This window comes from Lissotriton helveticus, chromosome 8 (genome assembly GCF_964261635.1).
Source record: "Lissotriton helveticus chromosome 8, aLisHel1.1, whole genome shotgun sequence".
In the NCBI taxonomy this organism is placed as follows: domain Eukaryota; kingdom Metazoa; phylum Chordata; class Amphibia; order Caudata; family Salamandridae; genus Lissotriton; species Lissotriton helveticus.
The window spans coordinates 47,550,350-47,576,301 of record NC_136069.1 but is presented as its reverse complement, the minus strand read 5'-3'; the positions used below and the strand labels follow the sequence as shown (position 1 = coordinate 47,576,301).

The window sequence follows — 25,952 nt, the reverse complement described above, 5'->3', positions numbered from 1 at the left end:
CTTCAGGAGGAAGTGCAAACTCTGTTAAAAAAGGGTGCGATAGAGGTGGTCCCAGAGCAGGAAAGGGGTCAGGGGTGCTACTCCCGGTATTTCCTGATTCCCAAGAAGGATGGCAGACTTCGTCCGATCCTGGATCTCAGGATCTTGAATCTCTTTCTGAAGTAGGAGAAATTCAAGATGCTCACCCTTGCTCAGGTTCTTCAGGCGCTGCTAGAAGAAGACTGGATGGTGTCCCTCGACTTACAGGATGCGTACTTTCACATACCAATCCTGAAGTCGCACAGGAGGTATCTCCGTTTTACGGTGGGATCGCACCACTATCAGTTTGCGGTCCTTCCTTTTGGACTTACTACTGCGCCTCGAGTCTTCACCAAGGTGATGGCAGTGGTGACAGCGCATCTCAGAAGATCGGGGATTCCAGTATTCCCTTATTTAGACGACTGGCTGATCAAAGCAGAGTCGTCAGAGAGGGTGCTCCATCATCTGCGAGAGACAACCCAGTTGTGGTACAGGTTGGGTTTTTCGATAAATGTACCCAAGTCTCACCTGGTGCCCTCCCAGCGCAACCTGTTCATAGGTGCTGTACTGGACACAACTGTATGTCGTGCATTCCCTCCTCCTCAAAGGATTCGCGACATACAGGAAATGATTCGTTTATTTTACAGTGGAGCGGTCGTTCCAGTCCTGAAGGTCCTTCGCCTGCTCGGTCTGATGGCTTCATGCATTCTGTTGGTCAACCATGCACGCTGGCACATGAGGGCGCTCCAGTGGTGCCTCCGCAAGCAGTGGTATCAACACAACGGAGATCTCGGGGAGTCTGTGAGGATCTCCAGAGAAGCTGCGGCGGATCTGTCTTGGTGGGGCGTGGAAGGCAATCTGTCTCAAGGGAAGACTTTCCAACTACCTCCATCGGTGGCCACAGTGATAACGGATGCGTCCACTCTAGGGTGGGGTGCTCATCTGGAGGATCTGGAGGTCAAGGGTCTTTGGTCTCCAGAGGAAAGGTTGCTTCACATCAACCTTCTAGAATTGCGGGCAATACGTTTGGCGCTCAAGGCTTTCCTCCCTTCCCTTCGCGGTCGTTCGGTCCAGGTCCTGACAGACAACACGACCGCGATGTGGTACATCAACAAACAGGGAGGAGTGGGGTCGCAGTGCCTCTGCAGAGAGGCTCTGCGCCTCTGGTCCTGGGTTCAGGACCATCAGATTTGTCTGATGGCGAATCATCTGGCCGGGGTTCTGAACGTTCATGCAGACAGTCTCAGTCGGCAGTTCTCTGCCGACCACGAGTGGAGGCTTCACCCGGAGGTGGTTCTCGACATCTTTCAGATGTGGGGGACTCCTCGGGTGGACCTGTTCGCCACTTGCGAGAATGCTCACTTTCCGTCGTTTTGCAGTCTCCAGTATCCGTTGCAAGGAGCCTTGGGGGACGCGTTTCAGTTGAGTTGGGGAAATCGACTCCTTTACGCGTTTCCTCCCAACCCTTTGATTCCTCGGGTTCTGAGGAAGATTTGCCAAGACCGGGCCCAAGTCATATCGGTCGCCCCGGACTGGCCAAGAAGGGTGTGGTATACAGATCTTCTCCACCTCTCCTCTCACCCGCCGCTCCGTCTCCCTGTCAGGGCAGACCTCCTCTCTCAGATGGAGGGGCAGGTTCTACACCCCCACCTCCAGACATTACACTTTCATGCCTGGAGATTGAACGGGGCAACCTGAATTCATTTTCCCTCCCACCTGACGTTGTGGATGTCATCTTGTCTGCCAGGCGTGACTCCACTAAGTCTATCTATTCTTATAGATGGTCGAAATTTGTCACGTGGTGTGGGGAAAAGTCTATAGACCCTTTGAGAGCCCATTTGTCTGAGGTTCCCCAGTTTGCCCTTTCTCTGGCTCAGCAAGGGCTTGCTGTTGCTACGGTTAAGGGCTATCTTTCTGCGTTGTCGGCATTTCTCTGTTTGCCTGACCAACCTTCTCTTTCCAAGTCTCCTGTTGTTTTAAGGTTTTTGAAGGGCCTCACAAATAAGTTCCCTCCTTCTCCTTTTATTGTGCCCCAGTGGGACTTAAATCTTATCTTGACCTTTTTGATGGGTGCTCCCTTTGAGCCTCTTCATAAATGTCCCATGAGACTTCTTACTCTTAAAACAGTCTTCCTCGTTGCAATAACCTCGGCTAGGAGGGTAAGTGAGCTTCAGGCTCTTAGTTCCAAGCCCCCTTTCTTGACCATTCATGCTGATCGAATGGTTCTTAGGACCAGGGCTACTTTTCTTCCTAAGGTGGTTACTCCTTTCCACCTTGGTCAATCCATTACCCTCCCTACCTTTTATCCTCCCCCCACACCCTTCCAAGGAGGAGGAGAGGTTACACCGTCTGGACCCAAGAGGGCGGTGTCTTTTTACTTGGACAGAACTAAAGACTGTCGTTTGGAGGATCAGCTCTTCGTTGGTTTTACTGGCTGCAAGAGAGGAAGAGCTGTCCACAAGAGAACCTTGTCAAGATGGATTGTGTTGTGTATTAAGATCTGCTACTCTTTGGCCGGTAAGGAACCACCAGAGGGTATAAGGGCTCATTCTACAAGAGCTAAGTCTTCTTCCTCAGCATTGGCTAGAGGTGTTCCTGTAGAGGATATTTGCAGGGCCGCGACTTGGTCTTCCCTCCACACTTTCGCGAAGCATTACTGCTTGGATTCCGAGGTGAGGAGGGACGGCCACTTCGCGCGTTCTGTCCTCCAGGATTTTCTGGTTTAGAAGAGTGGACACCCTCCTCCGGGAGTGGGGACTGCTGTGGGACTCTATTCACAAGGTGAGGAATCCACACGGCAGATGTATCTATCAGAAGAACAAGTTACTTACCTTCGGTAACGCTTTTTCTGGTAGATACAATATCTGCCTGTGGATTCCTCACTGACCCACCCGCCTCCCCGTTGTCCACTCTTCTATACCAGAGTTACTGTAATGTAATTTCTGATAGATACATCTGCCGTGTGGATTCCTCACCTTGTGAATACCCCTTGCGTCAGCATCATTCGGAAATTCTTTTTTCGTAGCCTCGCACCGACGTGGACTCCTGACGTCATAGAGACACGACCTCGCTCGCGACTCCGCTGACGTCACCGACGCCTATAATAGGCCCACGCCGGCGTGATGACATCAGTTCCCTTTTTTCCGCGTCGTCGACGCTAACGGTTTCGGGATACTCTGTAGCCTTAGTACATTGTTACTTCGTTTCTTCAATTCTCCATTCTCAGATATTTCTATTCTAACTGTCATGTCGACAAAGAAGACCGGTTTTAAGCCTTGCAGAGAATGCGGGAAGATGATGTCCGTTACGGACTCTCACCAAGACTGTATATGGTGTTTAAGCTCGGATCATGACGTCGATGGTTGTTCATCATGTCAAAAGATGAATCCGAAGGCTCTTCGTGAGAGGGAATCTAAACTTCTTGTTGCCAAACTTAAAGCAAGTAAGGTTAAAAGATCCTCGAAGCATCCGAAGAAGTCGAGGTCGAGATCCAGGTCAAGGTCTCGAGAGGCGTCGGCCTCGAAGTCATCATCCGGTCATGCTTCCGGTTCCCACAAGAAGCATAAGAAGAGGAGACACGGATCCCGTCATCATTCCAGATCGAAGTCTCCCAAAAGGATGAAGTCGAAAGTGATTCCTCCTCATGAGTTGGAAGGTGAGGCTTCGCCTTCGGAGTCGATGGTACATTCTCCGACTCCAGTTCCGGATCCGACTCCGACTCCGTCTCCGGCTCCGGCTCCATCTCCGGCTCCGGAAGACACCGATGGAGTTCCTGTTGAGGAAGGGGCTTCGAATCCTGTTGAGGAAACAGATTCTAATGTGCCTCGAGGTCAGCCTGAGCATCCACCATTCCCGACTCCAGGTCAGGACCCTTCTGCGTTTTTAAACGCGATGTATGGTGTTTTCTCGAGGTCGTGGTACCCCTCTGGAGCGCCTTCGGGTCCCATGGGTCCTATGGCTTTCAATTTGGGTGTTCCTCACTCTTATGCTCCAGCACCCTTCATGCCATATATGCCGGCTCCGACTCCACTGTGGCAATATCAGGTTCCACCAAGATCGACGCCGATATCGACGCCGGCTCGGCCGAAGTCGACGACCCCGGTTCCGGCGTCACCGACTCCCTTGGATTCTATGGGGCAGCCTTCCAAGCCCTCGGATTCGATTCCGAAGTCGGCTCCGACGCCGTCGAATTCGGCGTTGGATTCGTCTGCACTTCGAGTCAAAATGAGATCTCGTAGAGAAGCTCAACGACTTCTGGAGGAGCAGAGAGCTAATGATTCATCTTCTGAGGTGGAGGAAGGTGAACTGGAAGGGGATTGTTTCGAAGACCTGGCGGATGCTAGTGGTCTTGAGTTTTCTCCGGAGTGGTCTTTACCTTCTGGACCTGATGCTCCCTCCAGGGATGTTCAACCTTATCATGTTGTCATGAAGAAGGCAGCAGGACTTTTAGGTCTGACTTTGCCCTCTGTCGAGTTTAAATCGAATTTGTTGACCGAGGTCCTCCATTCTCCTAGTTCGTCAGTAGAACCTTTGCTCCCATTTAACGATGCCTTAAAGGATCCTATAATGGAAGTTTGGAAAAAGCCTTTTTCTGCTCCTGCAGTTGCAAAAAGTGTGGCTAGGAGGTATAGAGTGGCTCCTGAGGATCCTGCTTTCTTATCTTCGCATCCTTCCCCTGAAAGTTTGGTAATTCAGGCCGCTTGCTCTAAGAAGTCGGTTGGGGCTTTTCCGCAGGTGCCTGGCAACAAAGAGGCCAAGAAACAAGATCAGGTCGCGAAGAAGATTTTTTCTTCGTCTAGCATGGCTTTGAAGTCTTCTAACGCCACTTGCCTCATGGGAAGATACATCCATGCTCTTATGGATTCTATAAGTTCTTTGGTCCCTAAGGTTCCTGAGGCTAGTAGAAAGGACTTTGAAGAGGCTTTATCTGACACTCAGGCAGCGGCTCGTCAGGTCATCCAAAGTGGACTTGATACAACAGATTCTGTGGCAAGGATCATGGGCACGGCGGTTGCCACGAGGCGTTCAGCCTGGTTGAAGTCATCTGACTTTTCAGCGGATGTGCAGTCTGCGTTATTGGATTTGCCTTTCGATGGCGAGGGGCTTTTTGGGAAGAAGGCAGACGCGGCCTTGGAGAGATTCAAGGACAGCAGGGCAACTGCTAGATCTCTTGGCCTTCAGGTCAGGGGTTCTACGACCAGAAAGTTTAGAGGGTTTGGTCGCTCTTCCTTTCGGTCGTATAGACCTGCTCAGCAGCAGCAGCAGCAACAACAGCAGCAGCAGAATACCTTGTATAGGTCTTACAGAGGGAAGCAGAGAACACGTCCTCGAGGTCGTCAGGTCTCTTCCTCCTCCACCTCCTTCAACCCCCCAGCCACAGAAAAGCAGCCCTAGATCCGCCATTCAGGATCATGTGGGTCCAGTGGGGGGTCGGCTTACCTACTTTCTACGAGATTGGGAATCGGTTACATCAGATCTTTGGGTTCTCAATCTCGTAGAGAATGGGTATGCCCTTCCCTTTCGGGAATTCCCTCCCAATTACCCTCCTTGCCAGGGATATTGCTCAGAGGAACATCTGTTACTCCTACAGGAGGAAGTCCAAGACACTTTTGAGAAAAGGTGCGATAGAGGTGGTTCCAGAGCAGGAAAGGGGTCAGGGATGCTACTCCCGGTATTTCCTGATTCCCAAGAAGGATGGCAGGCTTCGTCCGATCCTGGATCTCAGGATCTTGAATTTTTATCTGAAGCAGGAGAAATTCAAGATGCTCACCCTTGCTCAGGTTCTTCAGGCTCTGCTGGAAGAAGACTGGATGGTGTCACTCGACTTGCAGGATGCGTACTTTCATATCCCAATCCTGAAGTCGCACAGGAGGTATCTCCGTTTTACGGTTGGGTCTCAACACTACCAGTTTGCGGTCCTTCCGTTTGGACTTACTACTGCACCTCGGGTCTTCACCAAGGTGATGGCAGTGGTGGCGGCGCATCTCAGAAGATCGGGGATTCCGGTATTCCCGTATCTAGACGATTGGCTGATCAAAGCGGAGTCGTCAGAGATTGTGCTTCATCATCTGCAGGAGACAACCCAGTTGTTGTACAGGTTGGGTTTCTCAATAAATGTACCCAAGTCTCACCTGGTGCCCTCCCAGCGCAACCTGTTCATAGGTGCAGTACTGGACACAACCGTATGTCGTGCATTCCCCCCCCTCAAAGGATTCGCGACATACGGGAGATGATTCCTTTATTTTACAATGGAGCGGTCGTTCCAGTCCTGAAGGTCCTTCGCCTGCTCGGTCTGATGGCTTCATGCATTCTGTTGGTCAACCATGCACGCTGGCGCATGAGGGCGCTCCAGTGGTGCCTCCGCAAGCAGTGGTATCAGCACAATGGAGATCTCAGGGAGTCAGTGAGGATCTCCAGAGAAGCTGCAGCGGATCTGTCTTGGTGGGGCGTGGAAGGCAATCTGTCCCAAGGAAAGCCTTTTCAACTTCCCCCATCGGTGGCCACGGTGATATCGGATGCATCCACTCTCGGGTGGGGTGCTCATCTGGGGGATCTGGAGGTCAAGGGCCTTTGGTCTCCAGAGGAAAGGTTGCTTCACATCAACCTTCTAGAATTGCGGGCGATACGCTTGGCGCTCAAGGCCTTCCTCCCTTCCCTTCGCGGTCAGTCTGTTCAGGTCCTAACGGACAACACGACCGCGATGTGGTACATCAACAAGCAGGGAGGAGTGGGGTCGCAGTGTCTCTGCAGAGAGGCTCTACGTCTCTGGTCCTGGGTTCAGGACCATCAGATTTGTCTGATGGCGAATCATCTGGCCGGGGTTCTGAACGTTCGTGCAGACAGTCTCAGTCGGCAGTTCTCTGCCGACCACGAGTGGAGGCTTCACCCGGAGGTGGTTCACGACATCTTTCGGATGTGGGGGACTCCTCGGGTGGACATGTTCGCCACTCACGAGAATGCGCACTGCCTGTCTTTCTGCAGTCTCCAGTATCCGATGCAAGGAGCCTTGGGGGACGCGTTTCAGTTGAGTTGGAGAGGTCAACTCCTTTACGCGTTTCCCCCCATACCCTTGATTCCTCGGGTTCTGAGGAAGATTCGCCTAGACCGGGCCCAAGTCATATTGGTCGCCCCGGATTGGCCAAGAAGGGTGTGGTATACGGATCTTCTACACCTCTCCTCTCACCCGCCGCTCCGTCTCCCTCTCAGGGCAGACCTCCTCTCTCAGATGGAGGGGCAGGTTCTACACCCCCACCTCCAGACATTACACCTTCATGCCTGGAGATTGAACGGGGCAACCTGATTTCCTTTTCCCTCCCGCCTGACGTTGTGGATGTCATCTGGTCAGCCAGGCGTGACTCCACTAAGTCCATCTATTCTTATAGATGGGCGAAATTTGTCTCGTGGTGTGGGGAAAGGTCTATTGATCCTTTGAAGGCCCATTTGTCTCACGTTCTCCAGTTTGCCCTTTCTCTGGCTCAGCAGGGTCTTGCTGTTGCCACGGTGAAAGGTTATCTTTCTGCGCTGTCAGCTTTTCTCTGTTTGCCTGACCAGCCTTCTCTTTTTAAGTCACCTGTGGTTTTAAGGTTTTTAAAGGGCCTTATAAATAAGTTTCCTCCTGTCCCTTTTATTGTGCCTCAGTGGGACTTGAATCTGGTCTTGACCTTTTTGATGGGTGCTCCTTTCGAGCCTCTCCACAAATGTCCCTTGAGGCTTCTTACCATTAAAACAGTCTTCCTCGTTGCAATAACCTCGGCAAGGAGGGTAAGTGAGCTTCAAGCTCTTTGTCACAAGCCCCCTTTCTTGTCCATACATGCTGATCGATTGGTTCTCAGGACCAGGGCTGCTTTTCTGCCTAAGGTGGTGACTCCCTTCCACCTAGGGCAGTCCATTACTTTACCTTCCTTCTATCCTCCCCCTCACCATTCTAAGGAGGAAGAGAGACTGCACCGTCTGGACCCTAAGAGGGCGGTGTCCTTTTACTTGGACAGATCCAAGGACTTTCGTTTGGAAGACCAGCTCTTCGTTGGGTTTGCTGGCTGCAAGAAAGGAAGAGCGGTCCATAAAAGAACCTTGTCAAGATGGATCGTCCTCTGCATAAAGATCTGCTACTCTTTGGCCGGTAAGGAACCACCAGAGGGTATAAGGGCTCATTCTACAAGGGCTAAGTCATTAACCTCTGCGTTGGCTAGAGGTGTGCCTGTAGAAGATATTTGTAGAGCGGCAACTTGGTCTTCCCTCCACACTTTCGCGAAGCATTACTGCTTGGATTCCGAAGTGAGGAGGGAGGGTCACTTTGCGCGCTCTGTCCTTCAGGATTTCCTGGTTTAGAAGAGTGGACACCCTCCTCCGGGAGTGGGGACTGCTGTGGGACTCTATTCACAAGGTGAGGAATCCACACGGCAGATGTATCTATCAGAAGAACAAGTTTTACCTTCGGTAACGCTTTTTCGGGTAGATACTATATCTGCCTGTGGATTCCTCACTGACCCACCCGCCTCCCCGCTGTCCACTCTTCTATGCCAGAGTTACTGTGATGTAATGTATATATATTTTGTTGTCAAGGAAATGTTCCAATTGCTTTCCTGTTTTTGCTTAACACGGTGTGTTTTGCCTTGATTATTGTGTACTATGTATACTTGTATATTTCTACTGTCATTGGTCCGTCCGTGTGCCTCGATGGCACGGAAAAAAGGGCGGAACTGATGTCATCACGCCGGCGTGGGCCTATTATAGGCGTCGGTGACGTCAGCGGAGTCGCGAGCGAGGTCGTGTCTCTATGACGTCAGGAGTCCACGTCGGCGCGAGGCTACGAAAAAAGAATTTCCGAATGATGCTGACGCAAGGGGTATTCACAAGGTGAGGAATCCACAGGCAGATATAGTATCTACCAGAAAAAGCGTTACCGAAGGTAAGTAACTTGTTCGTTTATTTCTTTTGTTGTCAAGGAAATGTTTCAATTGCTTTCCTGCATTTGCCTTACACTGTGTGTGTTTGCCTTGACTATTGTGTACTGTGTATACTTTGTATATATCTACTGTCATTGGTCCATCCGTGTGCCTCGATGGCACGGAAAAAAGGGCGGAACTGATGTCATCACGCCGGCGTGGGCCTATTATAGGCGTCGGTGACGTCAGCGGAGTCGCGTGCGATGCCGTGTCTCTATGACGTCCATGTCCACGTCGGCGCGAGGCTACGAAAAGAATTTCCGAATGTTGCTGACGCAAGGGGGATATTCACAAGGGAGGAATCCACAGGCAGATATTGTATCTACCAGAAAAAGCGTTACCGAAGGTAAGTAACTTGTTCTTTGGGTATCAAAATTTACATAAAAGTAGGAGTTATTTTTCTAAATTGGTCTCTGATTTATTCTTAAGTGTACGACTCATTTATTGCCTCTGTGAGTACAACAAATGCTTGGCATGATCCTCTGATGATCCTAAATGCTCACAAAAGAGAGCATTTGGGTTATCATTTGTGCCTCTGTAAACCAATTGTGGTTTGCCTGGCCTACATAGTCTCCCTTCATTTTTGGCCACTATATAAATACAAACAGAGCCCTTGGGTCCAATGTAACAGGGGTAACATCAAATAAAGAAACAGACTGACTTGTGACCTGTTCCCTTAATTGACGTTCACCCTGTTACGTTGGACCCGAGGGCTCTGTGTGTATGTGAGTCTTGTACTGGGGAGTGTGCCCTTGCTGGTCCATTAAAACTCCTCAGGCCCCCTTTGTGTGTATATGCCACTATATAAATAGGCAGCTTCTTACAGCCTGGAATAGTCTCCTTGTAGTCTCTCTTTTTGATCATTTGGGCTTAAACCTCTCCTTGAGTGACATCCGACATATAGCCCGGAATTTTGTTGATGCACATGCGCAGTCTCGCTGGCGAGATTTTATGTTTTAGAGTTACTTTTCACTAGCGGGGTAAAGTCCCGCCCCTCTTTTCCATTGGCTGGCGTCACCGTTCATACTAAACGGTGGCCAGCCATTGGAAAAGAGCGTTCTCTGACGAACACTTTTCTGTTTGTAGTCCGTCCCATTCGGACGGACTTCCCCGAATTACTGCTGGCGTAAAAGGTTTGTTATCTTCTTTGTGGGCCCTAACAGATGGCCCCATAATGAAGATAATAAACCTTTTACGCCAGCAGGAAGTCTCGACAGTCTTTCCAACTGGTTCTAGGTCTGGTGGAGACAGTGCGAGGGTCATGCAGGGTACAGCACTCCTTTCCAAGATGTAGCCATCTAGACGGAGTATGGACATTGCAACGGTAATGGTATGCCTTGCCTTCAGAGGAGACACAAATACATCCTTAACGACCTTTGAAAGTCTTCGTCGGTATAGCCCTGCCTCTCATTCAGCACCCACTGAGGTAGGTAGAGAGAAGCTAAACACTGCTTTACACCTGCCCTACTAGGTTCAGATTTTCACCGGGATAGTGCATGCGCACCCAAACTGTCACACGGAAGTCTCGACGTACATTAGAGTGCATGCAAACAACCTTTTCTACCCAGGAGTGGGGGGGCCCGTCGTGTGCGGCGCCGGCAGCTCACCGGACACTACAGAGCTTTGTTCCCCGCAATATTATTTTCCTCACTCAGATGGTTGCCGCGGCGCTTCGTTCTCCAGTATGTTTTGGTTTTTCATGAACACACACACAAACCCATCTTATTTTTTTTTAGGTGACGCTGCTCACCTTCACTCAGCACCTAGATACCCCCACCAGCATCGAAAAGCAGCACACACCGGCTCGCTTGTAGAAACCGCTCTACCTCCCGCACAAAGGCTCACACAATAACAGACACCTTTCCCTATACATCACCGCATACGTTTATGGCTGCCTTCTGGTCCCTGAATGTTTACCACGCTGCCAATCGCCGACCCAAGCCGTGCACACAACACCAGGTAACAAAAGGAGGGACGGGAATGCGCCCGGCCCAGCCACTGACCCGTGGTGGCAGGGACCCTGGCCGGCTGACTGCGAGGCAGGGAGCAGCGGCAAGAATGTTCCGGAGACGCAATTGTATTTATTAAGGAGCACAACAAAAATGTACGTCTGCTGGTGCCCGAGTACAACCATTCCCGGGGTTGCCATAGCAACCCCTTTACACTTGGCATCTCGCCAGAGCTTGGAAATGAAGTGAGGGGGAGGGGAGAGCAGCACGCACAGGCAGGAGAAACAGAGCAGACTCTTTTTCTGGCGTCCCACTTGGACGGCCTCGGCCTGCTTTCCTTCTGAAGTAAAAGGTGTATCATCTTTATGGGGCTATGTGTTTGGCCCCATAAAGATAAGAAACCTTTTACGCCAGAAGGAAGGCAGGCCAGGCCGTCCAAGTGGAACGGCAGAAAAGAGAAAACTGTCCGTCACAAAGTGCTCTTTCCGAAGGCCTGGCCACCGTTTACCTTAAACGGTGACGCCGCCAATGGGAAAGAGGGGCGTGGCTTAAAGCCCGCTAGTCAAAGCTCCTAAAAAACATAAAATCTCGCCAGCGAGACTGCGCATGTGCGCAGCCTACTCTTGTGAGACCTAAAGAAGAGGAAATTTCTCCAGAGATACAGAATTGCAATGAGGAGGAGTTGGAAAACCCCATCACCCTTGAAAGGTAGGAAGAAATAAAAGAGGACTTCGTAAAAGAGAAAGAGGACCAAGAAGAAATTTCGCAAATTGGGAGAGCCAACAGATAAATGGCAGGACATCTATGCAGACTCACCAGATGAAGGGGTTGAATCCTATCCATCCAAACCTTCACCACTGGATGACCAAAGTATTGCTTCACCTCAAAATACCCTTTCTACATTGGGGGAACGTGCCAGCTGCCTCCCTCATTGTGGCAAGAGAGCAAATGAAATGGAGGGGCTCATGGAAAACTACCTACTAGACTACCTACTAGAGGAGTACAAAAAGAAAGAGAACACAGCTCTACAGGATGGCAAGACAATTGCCAATGCTTGCCTGAAATCTACGTTTGACTCTGGACATGCCTGTAGGCAACTCCACATGGGCCGCCACCTTACCATGACACACTTGAATGAGAATCGCCGGGATGAATAAATCACAGTAAACTACCTAATTCATTTCTGTTGATTTATTAATTACAATTTATGCCCTGAAGAAGTCCCTCTGTTTAGGGATGAAACACAGCTGTGTCCATGTCCTTGGTATCATATTCAAGCAAGAAATAAAGAATGACACTTGTCTATGACATCTTGATGTACTGAGTAACAATTTGTGTGACTCTGAATATTGATATTATTGAGGGATAATAGAAACCTTTTGTATGTTTTTTTTCTGCTAGTGTAAGAATATTTCTCTCTTATTTTGTTGTACACTTCTAAATGGTGTTTTATTTAGATTTAATAGAATTGTTCCTATAATTCTGTCTTTATTTCAGGTGATAAGGATGCGGCTTTTGAAATATCACAGAGATTTAAAGATAACAAACCAGGTTTCCTGCTGGTGACAGAGGATGAACAAGGAAACGCAAGTGAGTAGTTTTTAAGAGCTGTTTACCATGGGACAGATAGCAGGAGGGTGATGAAGAGTAAACTGATATCCAGTCTTTATGTTGGTAGACCAAATTGCAGGGGACATGTTCGCAACTTGTAAATTGGGGACATTTCTCCCTAGTGCCACATTCATATTCAATTACTACTACTTTATTCACATTGGTATTCACTTTTTCTTCTTCAAAGCAAGAAGGCTGCCTTGCCTCTGACGTGACTGGCGAGACCCAGATACCACATAGATCTCAGGAGTAGACAGTTTTCTTACTGGTAGCAGTCTTCTTTACAGGATTTGCTCTGGGTAACGCAGTGTATACAGGTTACAGACCGAGACCATCTGGACGAGCTAAATTGTTGACATAGGATTGGAAAACTAAGGGGGACTGGGACTAGATTTCTACAGCTGGAACTGCATAGAAGGCTTGTTTGACCCGAGTTATCATCAGCCATATTTGAAAGTCCAAGACAATCATAAAAGCACATAAATAAGTTTGTACATCAGTAAAACAGTAATCATAAAATTGTTAATACAAATAAACAATAACTCATATTGTATATTAATGTAAAACAGTAATCGTAAAGATGATTATTTAAAATTCATACATTTACAATAGTCAGCTTATTTAAAAAAAACACCATACTCTATAGCATGCATCCTCATTAGGTAACAATTGCCGAAATCGAAGAGCTACTCTGCATTGAGTACATTTCTCCTCATTTAAAAGTGTTATCGAAAATTGATACAGAATAGTTTAGGCTGAAAACCCGTCACAGAGGCACACACTTAAAGCTTCACTACCAAATAGTCCCACCTGAAAAACACAAAAGATGAATCATCTTGCCAGCTCGGACTCTCAATAGCAGGGCCCTCTCCCTGCGACTACGTACTAGAATCAAAAAAGGCACTAGCCCAGCATTTGATTTGAGTATAAATTGTTCCACTAATGGGTTTCTTAATTCAGCACTTTTCGTTAGCTAACACCTGCACTCCCAGAATGTCCTCTTAACAGCCATTTTATCCTTTGTGGTCATTGGTTGTGTGAACAAAACTGGTCTGCCCAATACCCCAAAGCTCTTTCTAACATAGGCCAGCCATTGATACTTGTATTCCATAATGACAACATAATAAATCTCTATTTATTGCCTGGTTTATAGTAGCCTGGGGTTTATTCCAGACTGAGAGCCATAACATAAGAGATCCCTGCTTGGCAAGATACTCCAGATAACGCCAGGCCAAGTTCTTTGTGGCGAAAGTAGTGTGAAGATGAATGAAGAAGTGAGAGACGATGTCTACAGAAATGATTTCCCTCCACCTATAATGCTCCTTAACAGTCAGAGTAGCTCCAGTTGCAATTCCCATAACTCGCAGATCGCCATACTTTGTGTTTTATAAATTTCCAAAAGAAGGGGATTGACTTGCCACCTACAGCTTGGCTCGTGTTAAAAATTGAGCTAATTGTTGTTGTAAACAACAAGCTGCAATACGTAATATTGCTGGCCCAGAACAAACAACACAAATACGAACTGAAAATGTTTATTACCATGTATGCATCTTTTTGTAGTGTACATTACTGTAAATTCACATATACCCCCCTCCTCCCCTGCCACGGTTGGTTAGCAAAATAGATTTCTTCTATTAACTAACTTCCTTTCACAATCACTCTCATGTGCTGTGCTGAAAACAATCTAACATGAAGTTGGTGCTCAGGCGCATTGCCAACTAAAGAGGGAGTCACACAGGATCCTGTTAAGAGTCTAACAATAAATGGCAGAAGTATGCAAAGCATGTGGTCAACAACACTACACACTACAAACGGATGCTTATATGTCATGCTATGCTCTGTTATGTTTGAGAAATTTGTACAGCGCAACGGTTACCCTAGGGTGTCCTGGCGCTCGCTACTGTCCTCCAGTTTATAGATCAAACAGCCACGAGTATGGTAAGTAACATTTTGCTTCCACATCATAAGATCTTCATTGACAGTCATTGATGCTTGGATGATCAGCCGCTGTCTGCAGGGGTCCCAGAGCACTGTACCATATATATTATCCAGTATTATGGGTGTCTTTCATAGATTCACATGCCTGAATCATTCCCCGTCGTCGAGACGGGAGTCTCCGGTACATAGAAAAGTAATGTCCTATAGACATACATAGAGAATAGTAGGCCTAAAGGCCTCACCTTAGTAACATATCCATGTACTTTTGTAAAAAGCACCAAACTCTAAACAAGAGCCAATCAGCTATCACCTCCCTCTAGAACCTTCCTGGCAGGAGCCTCAGTCCCTCAGATTTTCTACCGCACGTTGTGCTAAGGGAGTCTCGTCTGAGCTCTGCTCGGATTCTGTGGTGGTTAAGGATTCTTTCTACTATGGATTATCTTCAAATACATTCTTTAAAGATGGTCTGGTAAGGAGCACTAAGACCAGAAAGGAGGTTTTTTATTTTCTTCAGTGATAGTGATGAGGCGTTGACCTCAACATCTAGGAGATCTCAAAAGAGAAGAAAATCTCCTCAAAATCATTCCTCAGGGGAACGTCCTGAGAAGGCCCTCAAAAAGACCACTCATGGGTCTTCTGGGCGCAGTTCTTAAAAATCTCCTCACTCTGTGGAAAAGGAGAGTAAAGGACTTGCTTTTGGAGAAAAATCATGTAAAAAAGACAACTTCTGAGCCGTCAAAATCACCTCCTTCAGGACCCTTCAGGAAGGCATCTTCTATACCTCCTGAGGTAAAGACTAAGAAGCCAACATCGTCAACAGGATTGTCGACGAAGAAACCATCATCATTGCCTATTACAGCCTCTTCGTCTACGATGGCCTCGTCTACGATGGCCTCGTCTACGGCGGCTCGTCTACGGCGGCTCGCCGCCGCCGACGTCCTCGTCTATGACTGCTCGTCTACGACGGCCTGTTTACGGCGTCGACGACGGCCTCATCTACGATGGCCTCGTCTACGATGGCCTCGTCTACGATGGCCTCGTCTACGATGGCTCATCTACAATGGCTCATCTACAACGGCTCGTCGACGACAGCGTCGACGACGACGGCCTAGTCTATGACTGCTCGTCTATGACGGCCTGTTTACGGCGTCGACGATGGCCTCGTCTACGATGGCTTGTCTACGATGGCTCATCGACGACGGCCTCGTCTATGACTGCTCGTCTACGACGGCCTGTCTATGGCGTCGACGATGGCCTCGTCTACGATGGCCTCATCTACGAGGGCTCATCTTCGATGGCTCATTTACGACGGCATCGTCATCGACGGCCTCGTCTATGACTGCTCGTCTACGACGGCCTGTCTACGGCGTCGACGATGGCCTAGTCTACAATGGCATAGTCTTCGATGCCTCGTCTTCGATGGCCTCGTCTGCGATGGCCTTGTCTACCATGGCCTTGTCTACGATGGCCTCATCTACGATTGCTCCTCTACGACGGCGTCGTCGTCGACGGCCTCGTCTACGACGGATCGTCTATGGCGTCGCCTACGACGGCCTCGTCTATGAATGCTCGTCTACGACGGCATAGTCTATGACGCCCATCTCGTCGACGGGCTCGTCGACGAGGGAAATTCCGACAATTCTGAAATCTCTTATAATGTGGTAGAGAGGGCTGCTCAACGTTTTAAAATCTCAATGGTCTCTCAAGAACAGGTCTGCTTCTTGTATGACTTCACAGAACCTCTCAAGAAGGCAGTAAGGTCAATACCAATTATCGATTACCTATAGTCAGAAGGGGTAAAGGTCTTGCAGAACCCCCTCCTCTGTATCACCAGTGATCCCTCAGTTGGATAAGAAGTATAGGGCGCCAGATACAGCACGGCGTGTTTAACAGGAACTCCTAAACCGGACTCCGTGGTGACACAGGCGGCCCAGAAGACTTCCAGGAATCCTTCGGCCCCTTTGTCGCTTCCTCCTGATAAGGAGGTAAGAAGAGTGGATAACATTGGGAACAGGTTTTCCTCAATGTCGGCAATGACGGTAAAGTCCGCGAACGCCCTATCGCTCTTGGGACGCTATAATAGGCAATTGTGGGCACACATAGCCCCATACCTGTCGGAATTGCCAGATTCATCCAAAGAGGAAGTAAAGAGGATTCTACTAGATGGTGAAGCAGCGGCGTCAGAAACTATAGACTGTGCGATGGATATCGCTATGACAGGGTTCCGCCAGTTGGCTGGAGCAGCAGTCTTGCGGCTCCAAGGATGGCTAAAGGCAACCTCTTTCCGTCCTGAGGTGCAAACAAAGATTTTGGACATGCCATATGATAGCCAGTTACTATTTGGCACACAAAATAGACGAAGCAGGCACTGCGAGAGCTTTGGGCACTCTTCAGTATAAGAACCAGTACTTTAGTAGAAATAGAGGAAGAGGACAGCCTTCCTACAGAGGATATTATCAATACAAGTCTTCCTGCTCTTCAGGCCAGAGTAGACCGCAATACCAACAGTGCCAACAACAGCAAAACAAGCAATCCTCTTTTGGGAGGTCGTCCTATCAAGGTAAAGAACAGCGGAAATAACAAAAATCTACGGCTGCTTCTATTAGAGATCTCGATTATGCTGCAGAAAGGAGCAATAGAGAGAGTACCTCCATCTCAGAAGGGAGAAGGGTTTTATTCCCGCTTCGTTTGATCCAGAAAAAAGACAAGAAGTGGAGACCAATCTTGGACCTCAGGGCCCTCAACAAATTCCTAAGAAGCAGTAGTTTCGCATGGTAACGATCCAGGAGATCTTGCAACTACTGAAAGAGCAGGATTTTAGGGCGTCCCTAGACATACAGGACGCTTACTTCCATATCCCAATTCACAGGAATAACAAAAAGGTACTTGCGATTTGCAGTAGCGGGCAGACACTTGCAGTTTCGCGTTCTGCCCTTCGGGCTCAAGTCTGCACCGCGCATATTCACGAAATGTCGTACCCCGGTGGCGGCATATCTCAGACAGTGCCATCACCAAGTCTTTCCGTATCTAAATGACTGGCTGGTCAAGGCTCCATCCTTAGAGAACGTGTCCAGGTCTTCCAACGCCTGTTTAAAGGTTTTCGATTGCTTGGTTCTCACCCTCAATCAGGAAAAATCGGTCCTACAACCTTCTCAGTGCATCAGTTTCCTAGGTTCAACCCTGGACACACGGTCAGCAAAAGCTTTCCCATCCAGAGAGAGGATGAACAAGCCCCTTGCACTAGCTGCTATAGTAGCCTCGAAGAATGTCTTGACAGTCCGCCTCTTCAAATCCCTCCTGGGGATGATGTCAGCGTGTATTCTCCTGATTCCTCACTGTCGACTACGAATGAGGAATCTACAGGAAACGCTCTCGAAGCAGTGGGTCCAATGCACAGGGTCATTCGACGACCACATGAAAGTGAATCCTCAGATGGTCGGAGCCCTGCAATGGTGGATTTCATCTCAAAACCTGTTTCAAGGCTTGTCATTCCTGCTTCCGGCTGCTCCTCATGTTGTCACAACAGGCGCCTCCTTGGAAGGCTGGGGAGCTTTTCTGCAGGAGCTACAGATAAGCGGCTAGTGGTATCCTAAGGAGAAGAAACTACATATCAATCTGCTCGAATTGCGGGCGGTCTTCCTGGCCCTTCAAGCTTTCCTGCCAAGAATCAAACGTTCCCTGGTGCTCGTCCGGACAGACAACACCACGACTATGCACTACCTCAACAAACAGGGAGGGACACGCTCGCTGACACTCTCTCGCGAGTTGCAAAAAAAAAAAAAAAATCTGGAATTGGCTCATACTCCACAATGTAACCCTAAGGGCAGAATATGTCCCAGGCGCGCACAATTTGCTCGCTGACGCGTTGAGCAGGCAGAAAACATCGTCACATGAGTGGGAGGTGGATCAACAAATTATCGACCAGATCTTCTCCAGATGGGGCACGCCGCAAATCGATCTATTTGCGACGAGAATGAAGCCAAATGCCAACACTTCGCAAGTTGGCATCCCCAGTCAGGGTCTCTAGGGAATGCATTTTCCATCGTATGGCGCAACGTCTTTGCGTACGCCTTTCCGCCTTTCCCGAGGCTTCCCAGAGTCCTCAGGAAAATTTAGGTGGAGCCTTGTACTCTAATTTTAATATCCCCAACTTGGCCTAGGCAACATTAGTTCACAGAGCTCCACCGTCTATCCCTGGAGCCGCCGATCCACCTGCGGCAGTATCCATCTCTGCTCACAATGAACAACAATCAAGTTCAACATCCGGATCTGAAGTCTCTCAGGTTAGCTACCGGGCTCTTGAGTTCCGAGAGTTCCACAATCTGAATATTCCACAAGGCTGTAGAGACATTCTTGCCAGAGCAAGGGCGCATAGCACGACCAAAACGTATTCCCTAAAATAGAATCACTTTTGTGTTTGGTGTGCAGATCAAAGCATTCGGCCTTTCTCCTCCTCACTGGAGCAAATCTTACCTTATCTATTACATCTGGCACAGTCGGGCCTAGCCCACTCCTGCATTAAAGTACACTTAGCAGCAATATCTCGTTATAAAAGAACTTCAACGAGTCAATCTCTCTGGTCAAGCAGGTTGATTAAGCAATTTCTAAAAGGATTATACAGATCTTTCCCGCCAGTAAGTGTGTTGCCACCTACCTGGCATCTCAATGCGGTGCTTAACCAGCTCATGAAACATCAGTTCGAACCAGTACACAGAGCTGACCTGAAGTATGTCTCGTGGAAAACCGCACTCCTCCTGGCGCTCACATCTGCAAGGAGGGTCAGTGAGCTACAGGCGTTTTCAATCCAGGATCCTTTTCTACAGTTTTGAAAACGACAGAGTAATCCTGAGAACCAATCCTAGGTTTATCCCAAAAGTCCCGTCGGACTTCCACTTAAATGAGCCTGTGGTTCTGCGTTCCTTCTTTCCAAACCCAAGCACGGCAGCTGAAAGATCGCTGCATTCTTTGGATCTCAAACACTGCTTGAAGTTTTACATTGACAAAACGAAAACATTCAGGAAACCTAACCAGCTATTCATAGCTTACAGCAGACCTAGGAAAGGTCTACCACTTACCAAGCAGAGCATCTCCAGATGGATTTCTGCTGCCATTGCTTTCTGTCATGACCAAGCTGGACAGCCATTGCATTCCAAAGTAAGAGCGCACTCCACGAGAGCTATGTCCACTTCTATGGCTCTCTTTGCAGGGGCGCCAGTCATTGGCATTTGCAGGGCGGCAACATGGAAGTCGCCGCATACCTTCACTAGGCACTACTGCCTGGATACGGAGCTTATGAATGATGCAGCAGTGGGACAAGCAGTGTTACGCCATCTGTTTCAGTAAGGTGAGCCTTCCTCCGTCCCTCCATCCTACTCTAGTATGCACATTTCTTTACTAATACTTATTGTGGATGTCTAATGATGGTTCATGCTCGCATGATGTGTATTATCTAAGGACTTGTATATGCTGTTCCATCAGAAATGTGCACTCTGCATTGCTTGCTACTCTGATTCAGGCATGTGAATCTATGAAAGACACCCATAATACTGGATAGGAAATGCGTTACCTGTAACTGCAGTTATCCAGTATTGGTGTCTTTCATAGATTCACATGCAACCCTCCCGCCTCCCCTGGAAGGACTCACCTAACTCTCTCAGTGTCACGCCTACTTAGCTTAGTGCGTACGAAAATCTGAGGGACTGAGGCTCCTGCCAGGAAGGTTCTAGAGGGAGGTGATAGCTGATTGGCTCTTGTTTAGAGTTTGGTCCTTTTTACAAAAGGACATGGATATGTTACTAAGTTGAGGCCTTTAGGCCTAATATCCTCTATGTATGTCTATAGGACATTACTTTTCTATGTACCGGAGACTCCCGTCTCGACGACTGGGAATGATTCAGGCATGTGAATCTATGAAAGACACCAATACTGGATAAGTGCAGTTACAAGTAAGTAACGCATTTCGTTTGTCCATTGAGTATATCACACAGTGCAAAACTCAATTAATGGCTCCCTGTAACAGTCTACCAGAAGTGGATTTTCTACAATAGCGATACAGATTCATCTTGGCAACATTATAAAAACTATATTGGAGCATCTCTGTGGTAAAGGCAGGGTACAAATGTGAAGAGAGGAAGGAAAATGTAACCTGATATACTTCTATTGCAATCAGAGTTTCAAGGAGTCCTTTTCTTTTAAGAACACCTGGAGGTTCTTCTACCCTTGATGCATTGTGTTGGTAGTTTGTCTCCCCACTCAGTCAGTCAGTCAAAAACAAACTTTATTTGGTTTGGTCTCCCCACTCAGTTCTGTTTTTTTTTTTAACTCGTGCAAGATGTAACTTTGAGCATGAGTGAGGTTTTATACCTCAGTTTTTTTCTTCAAAATCTAGTCTTTTAGACATTATTTGACTTTCATTCGACGTCTTCTGTCAAGTGTGATTGTGTTTTTTTTGTTTACTACATTCGAGGATTTTTTTCTTCCCAAAATGCTTCAAAACGGCTGTAGGAAGCTGGCTATATGTATACTATAAAAAATCAGGTATAGTGTGCACAGAGTCCAGTGGAACCCCAAAGGTAGGCAGAGGTAAAAGTAGATAGCACCTTACTCTCTATTTGTGGTAGTGTGGGCGAGCAGTAAGGCTTTAATAGAGGGTAGTGTTAAGCCTTTGTTGTACTCGCTCAAACAGCAAATGATGTCACACACTCAAAGACTGAACTCAGACCAATTTGATTTGTATAAAAATATTCTTTAGTTGTATTTATTTCCTTGAACCAAGCAAGCCTGGTACAGCAAAAGGCCTGGGGAAGCTCACAAAGGCAGCAAGCCTGTGAAGCTTCCCCTTCGTGGACCCTGGCCATCCTAGGGGAGGAGGCTTGGCACCTCGTCCCAGGAAGTGCACTGTTTCAGAACCCCAAGAGCAGCAGACTCTCGACCCAGGGGTCCAGTAACATGTCTGGTGGTGGCAACTGGCGAGCAGCCACTCAGCCTGGACACTAGTGTTAGGTCATTTTTCAGGGTGCATCTCTAAGATGTCCTCTGTGAGCATTTTTCATTAAATCCCACACTGGCATCAGTGTGGGTTTAATGTGCTGAGAAGTTTGATACCACACTTCCCAGTTTATAGTAAAGACATTATGGTACTGTGGAGTTTGTAATGACAAACTCCCAGCACCATATACTCAATGGCATTACTGCACTTACAGTATCTAAGAATTGGCTTAGACACTGTAGGGGTACAGGGTTCATGCACCTGCGCCCTCACCACTGGTATAGTGCAGCCAGCTCGAGCGGTGGCTGATCTATGCCAGGGCAGTGTGTTGAAGGCATGGCACACAGGGAGTATGCCATGTTGACTCATCTGCACCAAAACACACAGCCTGCAAAGGCAGTGTGTGTCTGTAAAAGTACAGGGCCTCTAAGGTTGGCACAATAAGTGCAGCAGGCCTTAGAGGCCTTCCCTGGAGTTTTAGGCAAAGAACATAGTCCCTGGGTACCTGTTTGGCAGGAGCCCAGGGAACACTCAAAGTACATCAGCAGTTTAGCAAAAAAGTGGGGGCAACCATGCAAACAGAGGGCACTTTCTTACAATACATGCACACACTGCATTCACCCTGGATGCTATTTACATGCACACAGTCTCCTGGTTGCATATGCACAAGTGAAACATACATTTATTCTACAATTAAAAGTCCAATAGGCCATTTTCTCGCCAGGAGTATAGGTAAAGGTCTAGGTCAGTAAGATTAAAACTCAGCTGCCATGAACTTCCATTTTGCCCACAGACTTGTATGAGGGGGAAGTCCCCATCCTCGACTATGGATGATGACACCAATTTGGCCTTGCAATCATCGCAGAGTATGGAACACCTCATAGATTATAGAGTCCATTGATTGGAAATCACTAAGATGGTCTGAAAGAAAAAGTTGAACATGAGCTGGTTGGCTAAGATTTCTGAGCCAATAAGAGGAATTTTGTGTGTGTGTGGCGAAGTAAAGGAGGGGTTGGGTAGAGATTAGTAGAGTGAATTCAGAACATTACATTTGTGTTTGTTTGTTTTATGTTTTCTTAAACAGCCTTTTTCTTTAAATGTTTTTTACTTTTCTTTAAATTTTTCAGGGCACGAATCAGAGACTGAACATATGAGCGAAAAAGAGTCCCGCTCACTAAAAAAACATCAAGGAATGCAAAGTAGTGAGGGATGCTTTGCTTGCACTGAGTGTGCAAAGAGATTTCACAAGGAGTCACTCCTAGTGGCTCACCAAAGAATTCATCAAGAACTGGGATCTTACCTCTGCACCGACTTTGAACGTAGCTTTACTGAAAACTCAAGTCTTCTAAAGGGCCAACGTTTATGTACTCGAGCAAAGTCCCCTCATTGCACAGAGTCTGAGAAGAGTCAAAGTCAAAACTATGAAACAGTTACTCCAGGAGGACCTTATCAATGCACTAAATGTGATAAAAGCTTTACTCGAAAGTTAAATCTTCATTATCATCAAAGAACACACACAGGAGAGAGGCCCCATCACTGCACCGAGTGTGATAAAAGCTTTACTCTTAGGCAAACCCTTCTAGAACATAAACGAATACACACAGGAGAAAGACCCTATCATTGCAAGACGTGTGAGAAAAGCTTTACTCAAAAGTCACATCTTCGTTATCATCAAACAACACACACAGGAGAGAGGCCTTATCAGTGCACAGAGTGTGGGAAAAGCTTTACACGTACGTTCCAACTTAAAAAACATCAAAGAAAACACACAGGAGAGAGTCCCTATTACTGCAAAAAATGTGAGCAAAGCTTTACAACAATGTCAGATCTTAAATGGCATTTAAGAACACACCCAGCCAAGTAACATCTTTACCATAAAGGAACACATGCAAGAGAGAGGCCGTATCTATGCGCCAAGTGTGAGAAAAGCTTTATAACAATGTTAAATCTTAAACAGCATTAAAGAGCACACACGAGAAAGAACTTATCAGTGCATGGAATGAGATAAAATCTTAAATCACAAGCAAACTCTTAACTCCACCAAAGAATGCACGCAGGAGAGAGGCGCTGTCACTAAACGGAGTGAGAACAAACATTTGCTTCAATGTCACATCTTCAATGCCATCAAAGGACTCATACAAACTTGAAGCCCTTTCACTGCATCGTTTGCTAAAAGAGCTTTACTCTAAAGCCATCTCTTCTACAGCCCCAAATGACAAACACGTTTTTTCTTAAAAGTCAGAATGCACCAAGGAATCCACATATCCATCCATGGACTGCAGTACATGTGAGAAGATGGTTACACAAAAGAGAAATCCTTTCCATCACAGATTAATCCGTAGGAAAGTGATACTCGCAGGGGTGAATTACTTTTCACTGCTGCACATTTGTTAAGAGACTCTTTCCACACCAACTGTGGCACCTGAGAATCCACATGGGCTTAGGCTCTTTTCTGTGTACTGTCCGAAGAATTATACTTTGGTGATTGATATCACCAGTGTTTTCAGACAAGAAATAAACTCTTCTCCTTCACTACAAGAAAAACGTCTCTGTACAATCATCTTTGTAGCTAATCCTGCGTGGCAAGGCCAGAGCAGGGATCCTCTGAGACCCTCCTCGAGAGCCGGCGCTCCCAGTATGACTTTATAGAACCATTGCTGGATTTTCTATGTGGAAGAGGTGGTGGGGCTGAGGTGAACGAGCTGGGAACCCAGAAGAGATGATTTGCGAATGATTTCAAGTTACAGTGGCGTAGATAGGTTGCCGTGGGCCCTAATTCAAGGAAGGACAAATCCTCCAATTCTTCTGCCTGGCCATTAAACCAGAGGCGTCTGCTGCCATCCGATCACCCCTCAACCCTGCACGCACAATCTGTACCTCCACCATGCTCAGGTTTCCAACCCTATCGTATTAGGACACATTTGTCTCCAGTGACCAGAAGACCAGCCTCAAGAGCTTCATGCTTAATGTTGTCTGCCCACAGGTTTGGAAATAGTGACATGCTAATTGTGACATCAGTAGTTTGGATTTGTATCCCAATAGTGACATGCACATTCCAACAGAAACTGAATCGCTTGACGAGTGGCCTTCCCAACACACTGTAACATGAGCTGTACCACTATAGTAGCCACTTGCCCTGCCCATATGACTATACTGAGATAGTTGTGAACTGCACACTGAAAAGTTCTGTAGTGCTATAGTTGTAATCTACATAAACTGTAAATGGCTACTTTAAATATACTAGCAGCTTAGGCATTGTTACAGTGTGACAGTTAAGGGGAATTCTGAGGTAAGGAATCTGTGGATAGATAGTCTACCATATAAGGCATTGACCAAGGTAAGTAACTTTTTCAGCCTACTCACAAGCCTGCAAATTGACACATCTATATAACTTTTTCTACAAAAACATTTAAGGGTCATAAATGGAGGGTGGGTTTTATTATTTTGGAAAAGATGATGGATGCTGTTCCTTCAAAACATCAAGGTAAGTCTTCTATGTCCTCATTAGCAGAGTCTAACTGTAAGACTTCCAAGCTTTCAAGCAGACTCTAGGACCTTCTCACCCTGCCTCTAAGGGTCCGACAATTGGTCAGCCACTGACAGTTGCATCAAAGCTCAAAAAATATGCAGGGCGTTGTCCCTAGTGAAGACAAGGTACTTTCATAGCGGTCAAAGATTACCTCAGATTCTGGACATGGTTCCTTTGCAAGATGTTTGGTGATGGCAAAGATATCTGTAAAGGTTTTAAGTAAGCCAGGAAATGAATCGACAAGTTTCCACAATCTAGTTCCCATGGACCTTTGACGAAGAAGCCTCCATTGGCCATCACTGTCGACAACCTTGGTGACGAAAATACGATCAACATTGCTTCTTATGCCGTAGACAGGATTGCCGTCATTGAGGGAACTGCAGTCGTCAGAAACCCCTCAGTCGAATCGAATTTCCATCTTGAAAGGCAGAAACGAATTGATTAGCCAGGCTATAGTTCTACATTCTGTTAGTCGGAGAACGTACGTCTGTAGGAGGGCTGAAAATGGGGTTAATATGTGCATCTTAGTGCTTTTCACAACAAATCGGCATGTACCTGTATTTTGTAAGGCTTATCCGCTGTTATATTTAGCAGGTTTGACCTGATAAAAGGTAAATGAGTGAAAATCTTAAGGAAGCAAACTTTACCACACCACTTGTAATTACAAGCCCTGAACAAACAAGTGTATGTACTGGGGCGGCAATTACCTGTGAGCAATCTGGTGTTTGCTCAGGGGCCACAATTTAAGGAAGCACTCCTAATCAAGGTCTTAACATTTAAAGTCATGTAAGACTCAGGAAAATAATAACCAGTAAAGTTACCTACTACACTATCAAACAGGTGAGAATGTATAGCACAGTAAGGAATTTACTAATGCAATTCTCTGTCACTAATCTGTTGAGTTCTAGCCTCCATTAATGCCCTTGAATGCTGAACAATATACAGTTTTGTAAAGACGGCATCTTAATTCGGTT

General features: G+C 47.3%; 1 protein-coding gene across 2 annotated transcripts in view; it reads left to right on the top strand.

Annotated features, from left to right (window-relative positions):
- LOC144772333 (uncharacterized) overlaps nucleotides 1-23,993 on the top strand; it is a 204,302-nt gene extending 180,309 nt beyond the window's left edge. For both annotated transcript variants that reach the window (XM_078656574.1, XM_078656575.1), the window contains 2 exons: nucleotides 12,410-12,502; nucleotides 22,577-23,993. In XM_078656574.1, the coding sequence (XP_078512700.1) occupies nucleotides 12,410-12,502; nucleotides 22,577-23,313 (830 nt within the window). In that variant the 3' untranslated portion in view covers nucleotides 23,314-23,993. The remainder of the gene's footprint in view (nucleotides 1-12,409; nucleotides 12,503-22,576) is intronic.
- The last annotated feature ends 1,959 nt before the right edge of the window (nucleotides 23,994-25,952 follow it).